Consider the following 18,586-nt stretch of genomic DNA (forward strand, 5'->3'; position numbering starts at 1 on the left):
ACTTAAAGTCAAAAACATCCGCTAGGGGGCGACAACACACATTAAATTTCCGTTTACTTGTACAATATCTCCATTCCTAAAATAATGGTCATTTTTTTTGCCAAAAGGGATTTTGACGAAAATAAAATAAAATAAAATAAACACCTCTTTCTTGCCAAAAGACGACTAAGGCAAAAATGAAATAAAATTAAAAATAAAGATAATCACTTTTCTCAAAAAATGACTTGGGGCATTATTTTAGGAAGGTGACGATTTTCTTATTAAGTTTCAAATCTTAAAATATATACATTTGCTTTATGTTTATACAAACTATGTTTCAGTTTTACAAAAATATAATATTGAACTTTTCCTGAATACATTGTTCTCTATTTATGGTAAAAGATTAATACTTTTTATAGCTTGTAACTTGATAATAAAAAATAACACTAAACAACAAGCACTTCCTTTGGGCTGTTAGTTTTTATTCTTATGCATAAAATACACAGAAAACCTGCTGATGTGTGCCTTTTTTATTACTTTGGAATAAAGTTTTGGAAATAATTAACCTTTCAGTTGTATTCAGATGTATTAAAGTGTCAGTGTGTATCAAAAAACAAGGATGTGATTTATAACCCATCAAAAGTCAGCCGAGGTTACTCTCTTCCAGCTCAGGAGCATTTTTATTCAACACTCAGTTTATTATGAAAGTGAGTCATAGAGAAACAGGAAACAGTTTAACAACAGAAATAAACATAAATCAGGCCAAGAACAGGCACATTATTATTTAAATATACAATTTTAAAATTCTTAAATTAATGTATGTAAAACCATCATCTTGGAATATTTTGTTCATTATATTAACTGATTATAAAACATAATTAAACTTGTTTGATAATTAATCAGACATAAATAGGCATTGATAATCAACTGATGGTTCTGTTATTGCACGTCCCTTTTAGAATCACGAATATAATGACGAAGTGTTTTAACAAACAATAAATAATTATAATAATAAACAGACCCTGTGTTTTCACTGTCAGGTGGATTGGTGAGAGTTATTTTATAGTTTTTTTCTAAATATTTCAACTTATTCTTTGATGTGATGAAAGACTTAAAATGCAGTATGTAACTTTTATATATATATATATATATATATATATATATATATATATATATATATATAATTTTTTATTTTTTATTGACACTGTCACTATGGTGTCAGTTTGATTTGAGACAGATAATCTGTGGGGAAAAAAATCAAGCTCCTCTTTTTCTCCAGTGCAAACTAGAAACAACCAATCAGAGTCAGGAGGCGGGGCTTACCGCTGTCAATCACCATATGCACCTAGCAAAGCCTGTTGTGATTGCTGAGGCCAGTTAGCATAGCAACTATTGACTGTTTTCTGTAATAGTGAGTCGTTTCTCCATGAGGATGATTGACAGCGCTAAGCTCCTCCTCCTGGCTCTGATTGGTTGTTTTGGTGGGCAGCGGTGCATTTCTTCAGACAGCAGTAGCAGCTCAGGGGGGATCAGGAGAGGATTGATCTTTTCACAGATTATCATTTACATTACACATGAGTTTTAACAAATATGTAAAAAATATATATATATTTTTATATAAAAGTTACGTACTGCAGCTTTAACTGGTCTCAGAAACATATCAGATGTGATGGGAATGTTTCAGCTCTTTCTGGGTTCGTTTGAAGGTGAAATGTGAAGAAATTTAGTTCCATTAAAATGGCCCAGAATGTTTTTTTAGAAACAAACTAACTTGAGTTTTTATATTTTCCATTTAAATGTTTTGCTTATCAAGCAAAATCATTTCTTCAGGGTGAAACCATCGTCACACCAGTGAGCTGGTTCTGATGAACATTATGTTCCAGTCACAGTTCCACTTCCACAGTTCCAACTGGTTCCGTCCAGTTCCAGTGAAGCTGTCCTGGTTGTGAACTGTTTCTGTTTCAGCTCCAGTCCCAGCGAGCCAGTTACTGGTTATTACTGTCATGACACTGGTTCCAGTTAACCCGGTTACTAGCTGTCCTGGTACTGGCTGAAGCTCGATGCCGGTCTTTGTCTTTGCTTTTTGTCTTTGGCCACTTTTTTCTCGAAGACCTCTCCGGATCGCAGCGCGGACACCAGGTCATCAAACTCTCCTCCTTCCTCTTTCTCGACTGACGTGGCCTTCCTCATCCTCTGCTCCCGGTCCTTCTTCTTCTGCAGGGACAAACACAAAGAGCCGGATTCCGGTGAGGTGATGAAGCTTCTGAAGAACCTCAGGCAGGATCTCCACTGACCTGAGCCTCCGCCAGGGCCCGTTTCTCCTCCTCCTCCTGCCGTCGGGCGATGTCCTCGTTATCCTGCCGGGCTTCAGAGTACGCCGAGAGGAAAGTGTTGAAGACCCCAAAGAAGTCGTCTGGCTGCTGCTTGGACGAGTCCTCTCCAAAGTGTGTCAGTGCTTTTACAAACTTCAGCAGAAAAACACGAATTCAAGAGTTTGTTGACAGCATGCTGACGTCCTGAAGTTCAGAGCTCTGCTGTTTTCAATGTCAATGTTACATTTATTTAAAAACAGCTTGAAACTGCACTAAATTGCTGCACAGGGACTCATGAAAAATATGAAATCAGAATAAAATAAAACATCACAATAAGTTTTAAAACTGGGGAGATCTAATTTGAAACTTATTAAGAGCAGCAACGGAGGAAGCATAATCTCCTTTGCTCTTAAGTCGAGTCTGAGGGACATTTAATACCAACAGATTATTTTATCTCAGAGTTCTGGAAACTAATTGTTTCAACCTTCCAGGCCTCTCTTGTCTTCTGGTTCTGGTCTGCTCTGCATCCCCAGAACCAGAACCAAACGAGGAGAAGCAGCATTCAGCTTCTATGCACCACAAATCTGGAACGAACTTCCAGAAAACTGTAAAACAGCTGAAACACAGACTTCCTTTAAATCTTGACTAAAAAGCCACCTGTTTAGAGTCGCACTTGAAACGTTACGAATTTAACGACTTAGTGTAATGTTTTGATTGTTGATTCTGTGGCATGACTTTGTGTTTTTGTGTGTGTTATGATGTAAAGCACTTTGAAATGCCTTGCTGCTGAAATGTGCTATACAAATAAAATTTGGTTGATTGATAAGAAGTCACCAACCCACTTAAAACTTTATAAGCTGTTAAAAGAATCTTAAAATCTATCTGATACAAAACAGGAAGCCAGTGTAAATAATCCAATCATGATGTAATAAATTCAAACAAAAGTAAGATTAAACTTAAGAACTGAACTAACTCGTTTGTCTAATTTTAATCAACTATCAAAAATAATTTTTGAAAGAAATATTCAGTCTGGATCACAAACTGTAAAAGGTTAAGGAAACTGTACTATTGCAACAATATGAGGAACCTGCAGGACAATATTTGACAATAACTCACCAAATCTTTAGCTTCTTGCAAAGAATCTTCTACATCTGAGAAGTTGAGGGAAGCCACGGTGATGAACTGACTGACCACAGACACAAACCTATCCACTGGACGCTGGGAAGATTGTTCCTGCTGGTACTGCAGCTCCTGCACACAAACATGCATGTAAATATAAATCCTGCAAAGTTCAGCAGGTATTTCATGCTTCTGTTGAGCTTACTGCATCAATGCTCTTCAGACCAGACTTCAGAGTGTTTATTTCCTTCTCCAACTCCATCATGCTGCACAGACATTCAGGAAGACGGTGATATTAGTGATCACAGTTAAAGCAGGAACATAAAAGTGCTCCAACATGTGTATTTGGGTGTGTTTTCTATTTACTTGACTTTAGAAGCTTCTGGAACGTTCTGCAGCTCTTTGCGGAAAGATGCGGCTCTTGGAAACTTTTCCTCCAGCACAGTGATCATGTAGTGCAGCAGAGTGATGTTTCTGCAAACACAGCATCAGTCAGTCAGACCTTCACACCATCAAGCTGCAGAACTGCAGGGATCTGAAGGAGTTTGGAGTCAAACCTGTCAATGCTGGACTTGGTGTCAACCATCTTGTTGAGGCTAGAAACTTTGAACCCATAGGCGTTTCCCCGTTGTCCTTTGTTCATGTAGTTCCCGAGGGCCAGAACCACCTGCAGGAGCTGACGGAGCGCCTGGCTGTGGATCACTTCCGTGGAGGCAAGCTTGAGAGCTGGAAGAGGAAAGAGGATGAGGAAGAGGACAGCGAGGAAGGAAGGTGCACTGACCTCTGAACTCCTACCTTCAATTTTAGGCTTGACTTCGGCCAGTCGGTCATTGAACTTCTTCTTGAAGTGAAGAGCCTGGAGTCTCTGCTGGTAGTGGTTGATTCTGGTTGAGCAGAAGAAAATATTTAGTTGGTATAACTGGGAGAGATCCAACTAGTTCCCACAAAATAAGCGACATTTTCTTTTATAATACTGATATCTTTGAGCAAGTTTAGCAAAAAAGATCGGATGGTAAGAATAAAACTGGACGGAGGGATGGATTAAAGTAATTCTTGTTCATTTTTATTAGAATACTCCAACAAGTTGAGACTAGTTCACTTCTAAATCTGTCTTGTGTTCTTTCTTAATATTTGCAGGTTTAAGGTGCACACAGTGACAAGGAAGCTGGAGTGCCCAAAAATGAAATGTTAACTCCACACAGAAAAACCCTACAAAGCTTAAAGAAAACCTATTATTCAAAATTCACATTTTTGTTCTTCCATTTGGGTCTCTACTTGTTCAGAAAAAAGCCCAAGAGCTTAAAAAACACTCACATGTGTTTTGGCAATAAGTTATTGTTTTTTGGTGTCTGGAAATTGAGCCGTTTCAAAATTGTTATATCACATTCCATTGACAGTGCACCGTTTCCTAGCAACCTCAACCAAGCCCAGCCCGTTACCTAGCAACCCAAGCTGAGCTCCAGCACATTGACTCAGCTGGTTTACCACTATATGCTCTGTACAATGGCTGCTGAAAATACAAGTGTTTTGTTGTTGACTTACCATCCAGAACCACTTTCTACATTTTTGTTTGGTTGTGCGTGAGGCTCTACTTCTGCTTTTCAAAGATGTATTTTCATGTGTTGAGTGTAAACGTTGCGTTGGGTGGGGCGGCTTATTTGGATTTAAAGTGACAAGACGCCCTAAAGCAGCTCATTCTGACAGGAGCTTCAAACAGGCAGAACTAATCAGACTAAAATCTCATTATCTAAGGATTACTTTGTGTAAAAAATGTAATGACCATGTTTTATATGGTCTACAGATTATCCTAAGCTGTTTAGGGAAGCATAACATGTCACCTTTAACCTTCTTGAAGCTCTCAGGTCCCTTTCTTCCACCATTTTTTGCGCCTCTAATCAGATCCCACCTTCTTATGCCACTATCATGGAGTACATAGTTCCTTTGGGACTACAAACTGACTCTTTTCCTGCCCCAAACGCCCCGACCAGGTGTTGGTGATGTTACACACCTGCTCATGTCATACAGGAAGCGGTCGGCTCGGGCCATGCGCTCCAGCTCGTGTTTGTGTTCCTCTAAAAGATCAACGTCACTCTTCTCAGGGACAAACTTCAACAGCTGAGACACACACAGCAAGAAAATCTCTGTTTAATTCATCGTCTGAGTCACTCAAAGTCTGAAAGACTCGAGCTTCGGTCTCTTTGGTTTCATACCTGCTCCAACATGTCTTTGGGCAACTCCTCCTGATCATCCATGCTCATCACGGCCTGGCAGATCTCCTCGTTGGTCATCTTCAATCTGTCACACACAAACTCAAACATTGACCCAACCCGCCAATCAGGATCCAAAACTGAGCGATACTTAGAGAACTGACCCAGCCCCACAAGCTGCAGCTTATCAGAATGAAAAACCATCAGGGGAACTGACCAAGATCCAAAAATAGGATATGAGATGGATCCTGAAACTGATCCTGACCAACCAACAGGACCTGAACTAGACCAGAACCAGAAGAAAGTTCTCAGACTTAACCCCCAAACTTAAAACTTGACCCAGTTCCAGAAACAGCATCTTGGACTGACCAACATATTCTCAAAAGGCAGAGTAATAGATTCTTACTCTGACCCAGAAACAGGAACTAAGACTGACCCAAAGTTGCCCGCACCCACAGCCAGAAATTCATACTGACTTAGACAACAGGATGTTGCAATTCTGCGCTCGACGGCCGTCGATCACCGACAACTCCTTGACTTTTTTAACAGACTCAGCTTCACCAGTTTCTTTCTGTAAAAACACACAAATAGCTCCAACAAAGGCCAACAGCTCTGTTTACAAAGAGACAAAGTCAGTGCATGTAAACTGAGTTTATTGTATGTATGCTGTGTTACCGTTGGTCGCTGGTAAGCTGAAAAAGTGTTCTGAAACTCCTGCAGATCCAGAACTTTGAACACATCTTTATCGTCGATTTCTTTCCAGATGGTGCCTGTTATCTTCGCCTGAAACAAACAAACAATTACCTTAATAAATGTCATCGCCATCAGTGTAGTTTAATTTCAAAACAATCTGAGCCCTTTGACATCAGTGGAATCAGTGCAGAGTTAGTGGCTCTTGTCACTTAAAATCCAAATAAGCTGCTGCTGGCTAAGCCCCCAACTCAACGTTTACACTCGCACTTAAAAATGGCTGCAAACATTTTTGCACTTATAAAACCATACAACTTTGAAAAGCAGACGTTGAGCCTCCTTCACAACCAACGAGGATGCAGCAAGTGGTTTCTGGATAGTAAGACAACAACAACAAAAACAGCTGACCTAATGTGCTGCAGCTCAGCTTTGGTTGCTAGGTAACAGCACAGTTTCTGTCAATAACAACTAAACATTTGACAGGTTTTTGATTAAAAAATTTTTTTATTTATTACCACAAAAATGTCTGGGTGATTTTTGTAAGTGCTTGGGCTGTTTCCAGAAGTAGTTGAAACCCAAATGGATATATAAAAACATACAAAATATGAATTTTGCATAATAGGTTCCCCTTAAAACAGTTCCAGTTGTTTCTGGATGTACATGGATGGCATGTCACTTATGAGCTGGGAATGCTTTGGGATCACCAAGAAGGACCTGGAGGAATTTGCTGGGATTCCCTCTTGGATATACTAACCCCCCATCCCAATCTTGGATAAATTCAAGACAATAAATGGATGGATGATTTATCCATCCACAGTTGCAGCTTGAAGAGGATGCTGAATCCGTAAAAACATCAGTATCTTATTTGGTCTGAAAAGTTAAATCTGCAGCTGCTTTGCACAATGAATTAACTCAGAAAAAAATAAATCCAGAAGGAAGTTAAATTTACCTCTGGTAATTTACTCCAGTTGAAGGACTTCAGTGGGCTGGACGGTTGAGGGATGTTCTTCTTCTTCTCTGTCACCCCTAAAGTAAGTCCTGGGGCAGGAGGAGGAGGAGGTGGTGGAGGTGGAGGTGCTCCAGGAGGAGGTGGTGGAGGAGCAGAACCAGGAGCAGAGGGGGTTGAAACAGGTGAAACTAAGCCACTAGGGGTGATTGGAGGTCCTCCTGGGATGCTTGAGCTCTAGAACAAAAGAAGAGCTTCTTCAGAGCCACAGTATGAAGAAACAGAACAGGATATTCAGAGACTGAGACTTTAATCATGTGAGTTTAAATGGTTGAGCTTACAGAGCTGAGCTGTTGCAGTCGAGCGTTCAGCTCCTCCACTTGTAGCTTAGTTCGTTTGTGCTCGTCGCTTTCTCGCTCCAGCTTGGTTTTCACCTTGTTCAGCATCTCAAAAAACTCCTCTTTTTCTTTATTCTTGCTTTCACACTCCCTCTCTTTCTTCTCAAGGCGTTGCTGCAGCTTCTGATGCTCTGAGAAGGTGACACATCGTTTATTTTTCTGACATCCACAGAGACTCGCAGGTTAAATGTGGAGAAATGTTTGTTTTACCTTTTCGCATTTCATCTGCTTCTTCTTTCCACCGTTTCATCTCATTTTCTTTTACCAGCCTGTTAAAGCGCAAAAACACAACTTCAGGTTAATTCACCTGTGATGTAATTGTGGTATTTAGCAGAAAGTCATCAGTACTGAACTCTGTAGACAATGCACAACACCACACTCAGGCCAATGTAAATAAAAAAAACGAGTAAATTCCACCAAAACTGAAAAATTTTCATTTTTATCTTAGAAATCTCCTTGAAAAAACAAGATCCAAAAGTCCAAAATGTGCAAGAAAAAAAAAACCTAAGACATTTTTAGATTAATGTCAGAAATTTGCTAGAAAAGAAGTCAAAAATTTGCAACAAAAAACTAAGAAATTCTGAAATTAATGTCAAAGATTTCCTATAAGAAACTTCTGAGATTTTTGAGTTTCAAATTTGTAAAAATATTTTTCAAACTCACAAAATTTTCAAGTCAAAAATCTTCGACTTTTGAAACTTGGAAAATTTCAAGTTTTTCCTAGAAAACTTCAAACCTAAAGTTCTTAGGAAGTTCTTAGTTTTTCAACATTCTCTGTTGTGCTTTCAACTTTTTTCCTGCTCGAATGTCTGAACTCACATGCTCAGAACATTCTTCATGTTGAAATCCCCCAGTGGTGCCACATCTGGATCTTCGCCTTTATCCGTCTGCAGAACCAACTGCTGAATGATCCGGTCCAACAGCACCCAGTACTGAACCGACATCCTGCTGTTATTATCTGCATACAGAACCGAGTAAATACGTTAAAATGAATGTTGCTCTTAGCTGAGGAGATAGAACAATATAACAACGTAAGAGTTTTACATGGAATTATGAGGCAGTGCTGCAGAGCAGACAGTAAATGAGGGTAAGCTTCAGTGTGGCTCAGTTTACTCTTGATCACATCAAACATCTGGCTCGCACTCTTAGTGTCGATGTGGGTCTGAGGAGCAGCAGAGAACATCAGGTTATCAACACAGTTTCCAATCTGAACCGTCTAAATGTGGGAGTTACTTACAGTTTTAAAGCGTTTAGCAATCTGAGCTTCATCTTCAGTCCTCTGCTTCTCAAAAAAGTCTATGTGCCTGAAAAGAAGCAGATTTAGTCCAAAGAGCAAACACTGACTCGGTCTGCAGGGCGAACACCTGACCTACCTGTCCAGGGTGCTGTCCTCACGGGACCGAAGCTTGTCGAGGATTGGTTGGATGCCCAACATCAGGAACTCGTAGCGCAGATGGATCCGGAAGTTCAGATTATTCTGAGATCAGATTTAACAGAAGACCTGAAGGAGACGAACCGATCAAAGAAGAGAGAAAAAAGAAACTTTGCTTACCTCTCCTGCTCCCTGACTGAGAACAGCATTGATGAAGGACATGATGGTCGTCTTCAGGCTGATGTCACTGTGGCGACCTGTGGACCGGTCCAAGTCGATCATCAGGTTCTGCTCACAGGAAACATGTTAAAGATGACCCAATGTGCTTCCTTGAACAAGTTAGAATAGCTTTATGGGCGATACAAAATATTCTCATTACATCTCATTACAAAATCATTCTTGGATAATGAAATAATAATTTAGTTTGGTCGGTTCCGCCTTCCTTCAGAATGAGCCGCTGTCACTTTAAATCCACATGAGCTGCTGCTGGCCACGCCCCCTAACTCAACTTTTATGCTGACACATAAAAATGGCTGCAAACAGATGCACAATTATACAACCATACATCTTTGAAAAGCAGAAGTGAAGCCTGCTGCGCAACCAACAAGAATACAACAAGTGGTTTCTGGATTGTAAGTCAACAATAAAACACAAGTGGCATTAATTATCTCACTCACTCTCTGGTTACCTAGCAACTCTCTCACTCTTTGGTTACCTAGCAACAATCTGTAAAGTAACTTCCACAGATATGTGCCTAATAACTTACTAAGAATAAATAAAACAAGGGCGTGGAAGGGAAACTATGGACTAAGAAAGGTTACACCACCAGATATTTAAAACAAAAAATTAATTAATATTTTTCAATATCGATTGATATGAAACGCTTATATATTTTATACCTGCTTTGTGTTGGCCTTTCACATAAAATCCCAATAAAATACACTGAAGTTTGCGTGTGTAAATACTTTCACACACACAAAACTGTTTGTTTTTTTGTTTGAAAGACTCATTTGGGTAAAGTGAGTGTTTTTATTCTGAATGTATTGTAAATCCAAAATTATGTGCTTTGGGTTTCAGTTGGTCTCTGAAACGGATTGAGTGTTTGCGTTTCAACATATCCAGGATACACCGCCTCTCGTTCAGGGACCTCTAGAGATAGGCACCAACATTATCACAACTGCATGTTTTCCCTTTAATAGTTAACCATTCACTTCCTGTAACCTTCATTTTGGAGTTTAAAATTGCTGTTAGTCAGTCCTCTGCAGATTAATTAGCACTCTTTGTCTCTGCTAGCATTCAAATCTGTATGTTTTTGCTCAATTTAATAATTAGTGAATAAATATGAGGTTTATTAATAAGTTTAATTCTTGATTCCATTGATCACCAGCTCCAATCGTAACTTGAAGTGTAATTTCTAATCCTGAACTTTCTTCTGGTTCTAATCATGCAAAGAAAAACACTTTGTAAAAAAGGAGAATTATACTGAACTCTCCTGGAATCTGGTGCTTTCTTCATATGAGACAAAAATATTGAGGTTTTCAGAAACAATTATTCCAGATAGATCATGCAATTTTAGGAGAGTTTAATGAGATAGACTTTGCCTTAAAAGTGAAAATGCGTTGTAATCTGATCGGAAACATGTCCAAATCAAGACAAAAGCGGTTCACCAGAAACAAAATCAACTCTCTGTCAGCCCACAGACTCGTTACTATTCAAGTTTTCAGATTTAAAAATCAAAAGTGAGGTTTCTTTTTCCTTCTTTACCTTCTAGCAGGGGACCAAACTTTTATTTTCTAGTTGTATTTGTTCAATGCTTGCATCATATGAATGCCTTTGGTTGAATTCCTGTGTGTGCAACAGCAGACTTACCAAATAGAAGCTGTTCATCCGGACTCTGAACTTTCAGCTGCAGTTTGCAGATTGTTGGAATATTTTTGTAGATCTAACTTTCATATCTGGTTCCCATACGTAGAATTGCAGAGACCAGTAGAAATCTCTCAAACTGATAAAAACTTCCCACAAGGTAACAGAGATTTGGTTTCTGTATAGTTAGGGTTGGTTAAAAGCCAGAGGGAAAAGCAGACCTGGAAGCGAGTCCTCTCTGAGGCAAACGTCTGGTAGTGGACCATGGCATTCAGGACCTTCTTATGGCCTCCTGGGACCAGACACACAGCGCCGAGGATCTCCAAGACGGCCACCTTAGGATACAGATAAAAACAGCCAGACGTCAGACACGAGATCAGCTTTTTAAAGGTCAACCATTATGCTTCCTAAGTTAGGGTAGGTCTATGGACTTTACAAAACATTTTCATTACATTTTCTTGCACAAAATCATTCTCATACAATTACATTTTCATCTGCTCAGTCCTGAACTCCTTTCAGAATGAGCTGCTTTACAGCATCTTGTCACTTTAAATCCAAATAAGCTGCTGATGGCCACGCCGCAACTCAACGTTTACACTCATACGTGAAAATATCTGCAAATCTATGTGCAATTATACAACCATACATCTTTGAAAAGCAGAAGTAGAACCTCATGCGCAACCAGGAAGAATGCAGCAAGTGGCTTCTGGATGGTAAATCAACAACAAAACCAGCAGCCATTGTACAGAGGTAAAACCAGCTGACCAAATGTGCTGGAGGTCCACTTGCATTGCTAGGTGATTGATGGAACTCCAGTTGGGTTGCTAGGTAACAGGCTTTGATTCCCTGGGGTTGCTAGGTGAGGGGCAGGTGCCTGCTGATTTCTGACGTTACATTCAGAAGGGTTTTTGAAATGCCTCATTGTCCAGACACCAAATAACATTAACTTGTTGCCTAAAAAAACATCTGGGCATTTCTTTAAGCATTTGGGTTTTTTGTAGAAACAGCAGAAACACAAGCAGAAGTAGAAAAATGTGCAAAATGCATGGTAGCTAGCCATTTACATGCATGTTTTTCTCATTCCCCCTCCAGCTGGCCTGATGAAGTGAAACTTGCATCTGACTCTCATGTTTATACTGGCAAATAAATTCTAAGAACAAACTCTGACTGCATAGCTGAAATTCCCCCAGAGGTTTTGGGTCTGGGAATCTATCAGAGTCAGGATTTTACAGGTTTGGTGTGTTTGATGTTTAGGTGAGGAAGGGAGGGGCCAGATGCTGTTCTGAGTCTATGTTTAGTGCGTAGATATTCAGTGAGCAACAGGAAATTACAGGGTTAAAACTACGTATGTCTACATGCCTACAGAAGCAGCTATGGGGTAGATTTTACGTCATCCTGTCTAACATGTCTTTAGGTGTTTGTCGGTGAATTTATTTCAGAAAATCAGACTTTCTGAACATGTCGCAAGGTTCTTGGAGAACAGGAAATGTGAAAAGTGGGTGGAGCGCAGCGTAATACAGGTAAAGCAGGAAGTTCCTTACCTGTCCAGCTTCTCTCTACTGTGGCGTAATCAGAACAGCAGCTGGGAGAAAAGACTGAGGGAACTGAACACTTAACACTAATTATGTCTATTACATCAATGAGGCAAAAGCACATTGACAAAGTAATGTGCTGAAAAAATGTCGAATCACACGAGGCACTCTGACCTCTAACAGCGTTGGAACTAACGATTATTTCAGTAACTGATTAATCTATCATTTTTTTTCTGACAATTAATCGATTAATTGGATTAAATTGGATTTTTCATTCATCCACTAAAGCCTTTTTTATACAATATTAGAAATATATTAAAAGAAACAAATACATTTTTTCTGAAATAAGAAAAGCATTTTATTGCCTAGGTGTTATACCTTTAGTATTTGAACAAGGTGAAGCTAAAACTATCCCACTTGAGGAGTTTTGGCTAAAACATATTTGCAAACAAAGCTGTTTTTATCTTAAATGCAAAGTGTATATATTCTTGTAATCTATTTTTAAAGCTTTGGCGTAATTACTGCTCTGCATATGTTGTTTTTGTTTACTAAATGGCCTTTTTAAAATCTGTATACGCCACGATTAATCGATTACTAAAATAGTTGACGATTATTTTGATAATTGATTAATCGCGAATAATTGTTTTGTCCCTAATTTCTAATCTTTTCAGCATGTTTATGTTTAAAAGGCTGTAAAAGCAGCATCCACACACCTTGGTTTTGATGTTGTCTGCAGTTAGGCTTTGAGCGATGATGTTGATGCTCTCTGGGTGTTCCAGGACATGAGTTCTGCCCTCAGAGCTGTTCATCAGGGCCTTGATGCAGCCGATCAGAGAAGTGTGGATCTGGGATTCAACCGTTTCGTAGTCCATGGACTTGAGGAAGTTAAGGATGCAGGAGAGCCCATCCTGGTTAAGGAAGCTGGTCACAAAACTGCAGAAGGTCAGTGAAGTTAGTTAATCTGAAATTCTCTGGAGGTCGGAGAGACGTTGATTCCTTTGAGTAAGAAGGTAAACCTTATTGGCTCAGTCCGCAGCGCTGTTTTCAGACCATTAACCTGTTTCAGCCTGACTTGCTCTTCTTCTTCCGATGCCACCACAGGCTTTATCTAAGAAATCAGGACTCACATCAACACAACACCTCAGTGTTTCAAACAGTTCAGCTAACTTAGTTTTACATCCTTCTTTTGGTGGTAGATGGTGGAAAGAATGTTCAGAAATAACTCACAACAGCCATGGAGTTGAGCTGGTTGATGTAATACTGAGGCCAGCTGGTTGCCCCTTTATCCTCAGCTGCATCCTAAAAGCACACAGTATAAAAACACCATACAGTCATCAGCATACACTCTAATGATGCGTTCAAGTTGTACTTGGAGCTGGGAAATTCGAACTTCCCAGTCAGAAAAAATCAACTGGAACACCCTTCAAAGTCAGATTTCCCACATGGGAACTGGGAGCAACTAAACCAGCCGTGGTGCCATTTTTAACTAGGCTCTAAATATTTGTAAATATTTCTCTTACCTTTAGGGTTCTGGGCAAATATTTAAATCCATACATAATTTATTTGTATGTTTGTAAAGTTTGTTTTTTCTTGGAAGAGTTCTTTTACCCAGAGTGGAATGATACAAATAAAATTTCAATTAATTTTAAACAATATGTTAATATTTAATGTGAATTTGTTTGCATAATTATACATCAAATCCATAAATTAATTTAATTATTTTACCAAGTGCTGGTAAAGGTTATAGAAAATGTCTTGACTGGAGAAGACCAATGCCTACAAACATCTGGATAGTGGTGATGATGGAGTGCATCCAGTTGAAAAAAGGATTTGACTGATATTTCTTGTTGGATTGATCAATAATCAGAAAAATTTAAGAAATTCAGCAAAGATCTGAAATGGAAAACTCAGATTTGCACAAGTTGGAAAAGTCTTCATTATTTTTCTAAAAATTATAAATTTCAAGATAATCAGTTCAAACAACTAATACTGTCACAATCCTTGAGCATTTGGTTTTCATCTATGTTTGTGTTTTTACCATTTATTTTAGTTTTTTTACATATATATCCATTAGATCGTACCATATTAATTCCTCTGTGACACAGTTCAAGAGCTATTGCCATGTAGGTTAATTTTTTGGAGTTTAATTTCTGACTTTATTCTTGTGTTCTGTTCTTTGTGTGGCTGATTTTATTATTTTAGATCTGTGTTTATCTTTTCGTCTTGGTTTGTAGTTTATTTGAATCTTAGTTCAGCTCCAATGTGCTATTTAGTCTCTCCCTCAGTTTCCATGTCTGCATTCTGCCACCAACTCTAAAATCTACACCTTTAGCTGTCAAACAAGTGGTGGCAGCATTGTGATGAGGGCTTGTTTCACTTCCAGTTTTTCCAATGAAGTCACTTACGTTTTTATTGAAACAGTAAATCTCCCACTTCTTTTCTGGTGGCAAAGCAAACATGGCTGCTTTCTTCTGATCTGATAACCCCAGTTCATTCTGCAGAAGAAACAGAAAGATTGGGATTAATGTCTGAAGCTGTAATCAGATTTCTGACAGAAACTGTGCTCTTGAACGCACCACAAGTTCAGCAAACAGGGAGTCCAGCTCCTGGGGAGGAGGCATGGGCTCCAACACCTGCATCGGCACGACATTTTCAGGGAACGATGTTCGATGATCACGTTCTTTGTAGCACCACGGAAACAGAGTGGTGAGGTTCCACCACTGTTGCGGTTTCTCCTCGGACGTCATGGTTGCAACACGTCTAGACTAGAGAGAGAAAAACGCGAAGACAAGTTCTGGTTTTAACTGGACCCGTTCTGCTGAGCTCAGCCTGACTCTGGTTAGCTTGGTCTCTGGTTTACCAATTTGGTTTGGCAGTTCAGTAGACTCAGATTAACTGGGGACCAAAGTTGTAACATTTGTTACATTTTTAGCTGCTGTGGTTCGATTTCACACTTCACTCTGTCAAACTAATTAAACAACCTGTTCCCTTCCTTGCCTGTGGGGGCACTGCACCAAAAACCACTAAATGAGACAACAGAAAAACCTCAGAAGAAGACATGAGTTCATCTTCCTTCTTTAAAAAATGTAAACAAAAATGGAGTACCATTAGATTTCGAGTTTGAAGGATTTCTTTTGTCTTTGTTAAAAGACGACAAGCCATTTCTCCCACTTGGACGTTTGCTTTGGTTGTATTTACCCAGAATGCCCTACCGTATAATCTACGTCTTGCTTTTGGAGTGGTTTCTGGTCGTCTTGCCGTTCATATATGCATTTGAACCACACCAGAGTTCACTTTAATCAAACCGAGAGCTAGGTTATTTCCAGAACTAGAGTTAGCTTTTTTTTGTCCACATTAGAGTCCGATTGCACATTCACACTCCCCAAACGAACCGGACTCTGGTTGACCCGGTCTCTGATTTGCAATTTTTCAGTTAGAGTTTTTGCTCATTTGGTCTCAGTTGGACTCTCTCTTGCTGGTCCAGTTCTGGTTTTCCTGCTTTTATATGCATCTGTTGTCAGTCTGACCACCAAATAGTTTCAGTCAGACTCTGAGTCGCCTGGTCTTGGTCTAGTTATGTCTCCAGCTAATCTAAGTCTGATTATCTTTCTGGTTGAATCATAAATAATAATCACCCTGTAATCTCTCAGCAATGATTGGATCATGGACAGTTATCAGAACCAACTTTCACTCTGCTGTCGTCATGAATTTTCTGTCAACAACATTATCAGTTCCTCAGACCTGTGATCAGAGATGGGTTGTAATGAGACACAATTAGTCTGCTTCATTTACTTGAGTAAGTTTTTGGGAATAAATACTTTCAGGAGTACTTTTAACTTTTACTTGGGTAAATTTCTGGATGTTGTACCGAAAGGAAGAAGCTTATTTTAACCAAAAATTCATCAGAAACAGACACACGCCTCAGTTTTTGTTCATAAGTTTTAAAGTGAAAGAAATTGATTTGGATTTTTTTTTCTTTTGTTTGATTTTTTACAAAAAAAAATCATTTCATTTCGGTCCTTACAAAGCCAACATTTTCACAGAACTTTTTATTTTGGTCCATCTGATTATGCAATTTTTAAATATTAAACAATTGATATTTTGATCGCTTAGTACTTGAGTCGCCTTTTTGCAAAGTAATTTCTTGAATGGTTACTTTTTACTTTTACTTGAATAAAAATGTATTAGAGTACAATTTTTGGGTACTCTATACTGAATTCATTCACTTAACAGGACTACACTCAGTGAAGTGAATAATGTTCATGTATTTAGTTGATTTGGATCAACTAAATACCTTCAATGCATGAGTGGACATAGAAAAAAAAAGGTATGCCAGTTGATATTATCAGGACCTTACCTGCAGTTAAACTGGCGCTAAATACATTTAAAATCAAAATAAACTGAATGAATTTAACTGATTAATTGGCTAAAAACTGAGTTTAGAGGCAGAACAATCTGCCTACGTTATCAAAACACCAAAGTGATGGAGACCCTGAGAATCCAAAGTTCACTAACTTTGAAACTGTTGAGTTTCGCCTCGGTCATTGACCGATGTTTTTCAGACCAACACTCAATTTTCACCCTGTGTGAGCGATAATACCTCTGCTCTGCTTTTGATGCATCATCTTTGAATAAGAAATGCATTGGTTTGTTGATGACAAGTTCAGGATGGTCTCTGTTTTTTATTGAGGGCATGATGTGCGAGTCTCCTACCTGTGTGATACTCACTTATGTCACAGGTTATGAAGTCATTTTACAGCTGTGATTGGTCCAGTTCTTCCCTTTGCTGTCGACCTGCCATCTCCAAGCCAACATGCTGAAGAAAACCTCCTTACATGTTCCAAATTATCTGGAAAAAGTTTTAAAAAATTAATCTGAATCAAGTTTTTAAGACTTTAACTCTGAGTTAAAGTTAAAATTGTTTCACTCCGCAGGTGAATTGACTCCACCGCTGAGCTGATTCACGCTGTTTGTCCAGTTTCACAGAAACCTGCAGAACTGCAGCACCGTCCTCACAGTCACTTCATATTTACCTGACGTCACAGTCGCAGGCTGTATGGGTGATTGTGTGTGTGTGTGAGAACCTAATTCAGAGCCGCGGCGAGAGTTTGAAACACACACGACTGCATTCCTGCAGCTCCAGTCACACCCAGCCTTGCCTCACCCCTGCAGAGGGCGGAGGGTGAGGCACGGTGTGCGAGGCACGGTGTGCGGTAAAGTCTCTCCACCTGATCCTGAAGATTTACCTGCAAATCAGCATCTGAACTGAACATCCTTAACTACAGGTTGAGGTGAAACTTCACTCATAAGAACTCTTTAATCACAACAGTAACTAAAAAATACTTATTTTTTTAATTAAAACAAAAATCAAATCTCATGCTTCTAAACATAGTTTTATAATGTGTGTGTTGTGTTATGAAGCTTGGTGACATTCCAACAACGGTTATCTGATCCTGCAGGAGGAAAAGTTGCTCTGCCTTCAGGAAGAAGGTCAATCAAATTCACAGTTAAGAATTAGAGCAGAGCCAGTTTTTCCAGGATGAAAACACCAACCTTACACTGGGGCTGTACTGGGAGAGGCAGAGGTGACCAGTTCAACCAGCAGCTTCCCAGGAGCTAAGCAAGCATCAAACACCAATTGACCTGTCTAGACTCGTAAATTAAATTCAAAACATACAATAATTTACAAAAGAAAAATGGAACCATATTACGTAACATGAAAGATTCGTTGCTCCAGCTACATATTTTTGAATAGAATAGAAATAGATTTTGCAATACCATTGTGTACATTTTGATTAAATATTCCAAGTTTAAACCCTCCACTTTGTAGAGCCTACCAGAGTAGAAAAAATAGTAATATTGATGGGAGATTTATGAATTAATTCTCTTAGGTCATATTAAAAATCTTTTTGAGCTGCAAATATTACGTAACTGACAAAAAAGAACTAATAATTTTGGAAAAATATTGTAAGATAGGACATTTGTTGTTATTAAAAAACACATAATTTTATTTCTATAGTTTCTGAACTAATGACAAGAAAAATACATCTTAAGGTAAATTCTGGTACTGTCATTCTGTTGTTGAAATTCCTTGAAATTATTGCAAAAAAAAAGAAAAAGAAAGAAAAACAATCAAAACCCGCATTTGTTATGTCTATTTTTAAAAAC

At 38.9% G+C, this 18,586-nt stretch overlaps 1 protein-coding gene across 2 annotated transcripts; it reads right to left on the reverse strand.

The window, feature by feature from the left end:
• Window positions 1-494: 494 nt before the first annotated feature.
• On the reverse strand, window positions 495-17,564 carry LOC114133927 (disheveled-associated activator of morphogenesis 1-like). 2 transcript variants are annotated; one of them, XM_028000082.1, is made up of 27 exons: window positions 17,452-17,564; window positions 17,147-17,267; window positions 14,995-15,183; window positions 14,824-14,913; window positions 13,646-13,717; window positions 13,435-13,526; window positions 13,132-13,351; window positions 11,108-11,221; window positions 9,204-9,311; window positions 9,025-9,128; window positions 8,889-8,955; window positions 8,696-8,813; window positions 8,471-8,609; window positions 7,862-7,920; window positions 7,595-7,782; window positions 7,257-7,490; window positions 6,293-6,400; window positions 6,094-6,188; window positions 5,621-5,705; window positions 5,419-5,525; window positions 4,206-4,294; window positions 3,968-4,136; window positions 3,777-3,884; window positions 3,616-3,676; window positions 3,408-3,542; window positions 2,274-2,444; window positions 495-2,193 (listed from the first exon to the last, which is right to left on the reverse strand). In XM_028000082.1, exons 3-27 carry the CDS (start codon window positions 15,163-15,165, stop codon window positions 2,011-2,013), a joined length of 3,087 nt encoding a protein of 1,028 aa, XP_027855883.1. In that variant the 5' UTR covers window positions 15,166-15,183; window positions 17,147-17,267; window positions 17,452-17,564; the 3' UTR covers window positions 495-2,010. The 2 variants fall into 2 exon arrangements, with proteins under 2 accessions (XP_027855883.1, XP_027855884.1); XM_028000083.1 differs by lacking the exon at window positions 17,452-17,564 and having other exon boundaries at window positions 17,132-17,437.
• Between the last annotated feature and the right edge of the window lie 1,022 nt (window positions 17,565-18,586).

This window comes from Xiphophorus couchianus, chromosome 19, assembly GCF_001444195.1.
Source record: "Xiphophorus couchianus chromosome 19, X_couchianus-1.0, whole genome shotgun sequence".
NCBI lineage: Eukaryota > Metazoa > Chordata > Actinopteri > Cyprinodontiformes > Poeciliidae > Xiphophorus > Xiphophorus couchianus.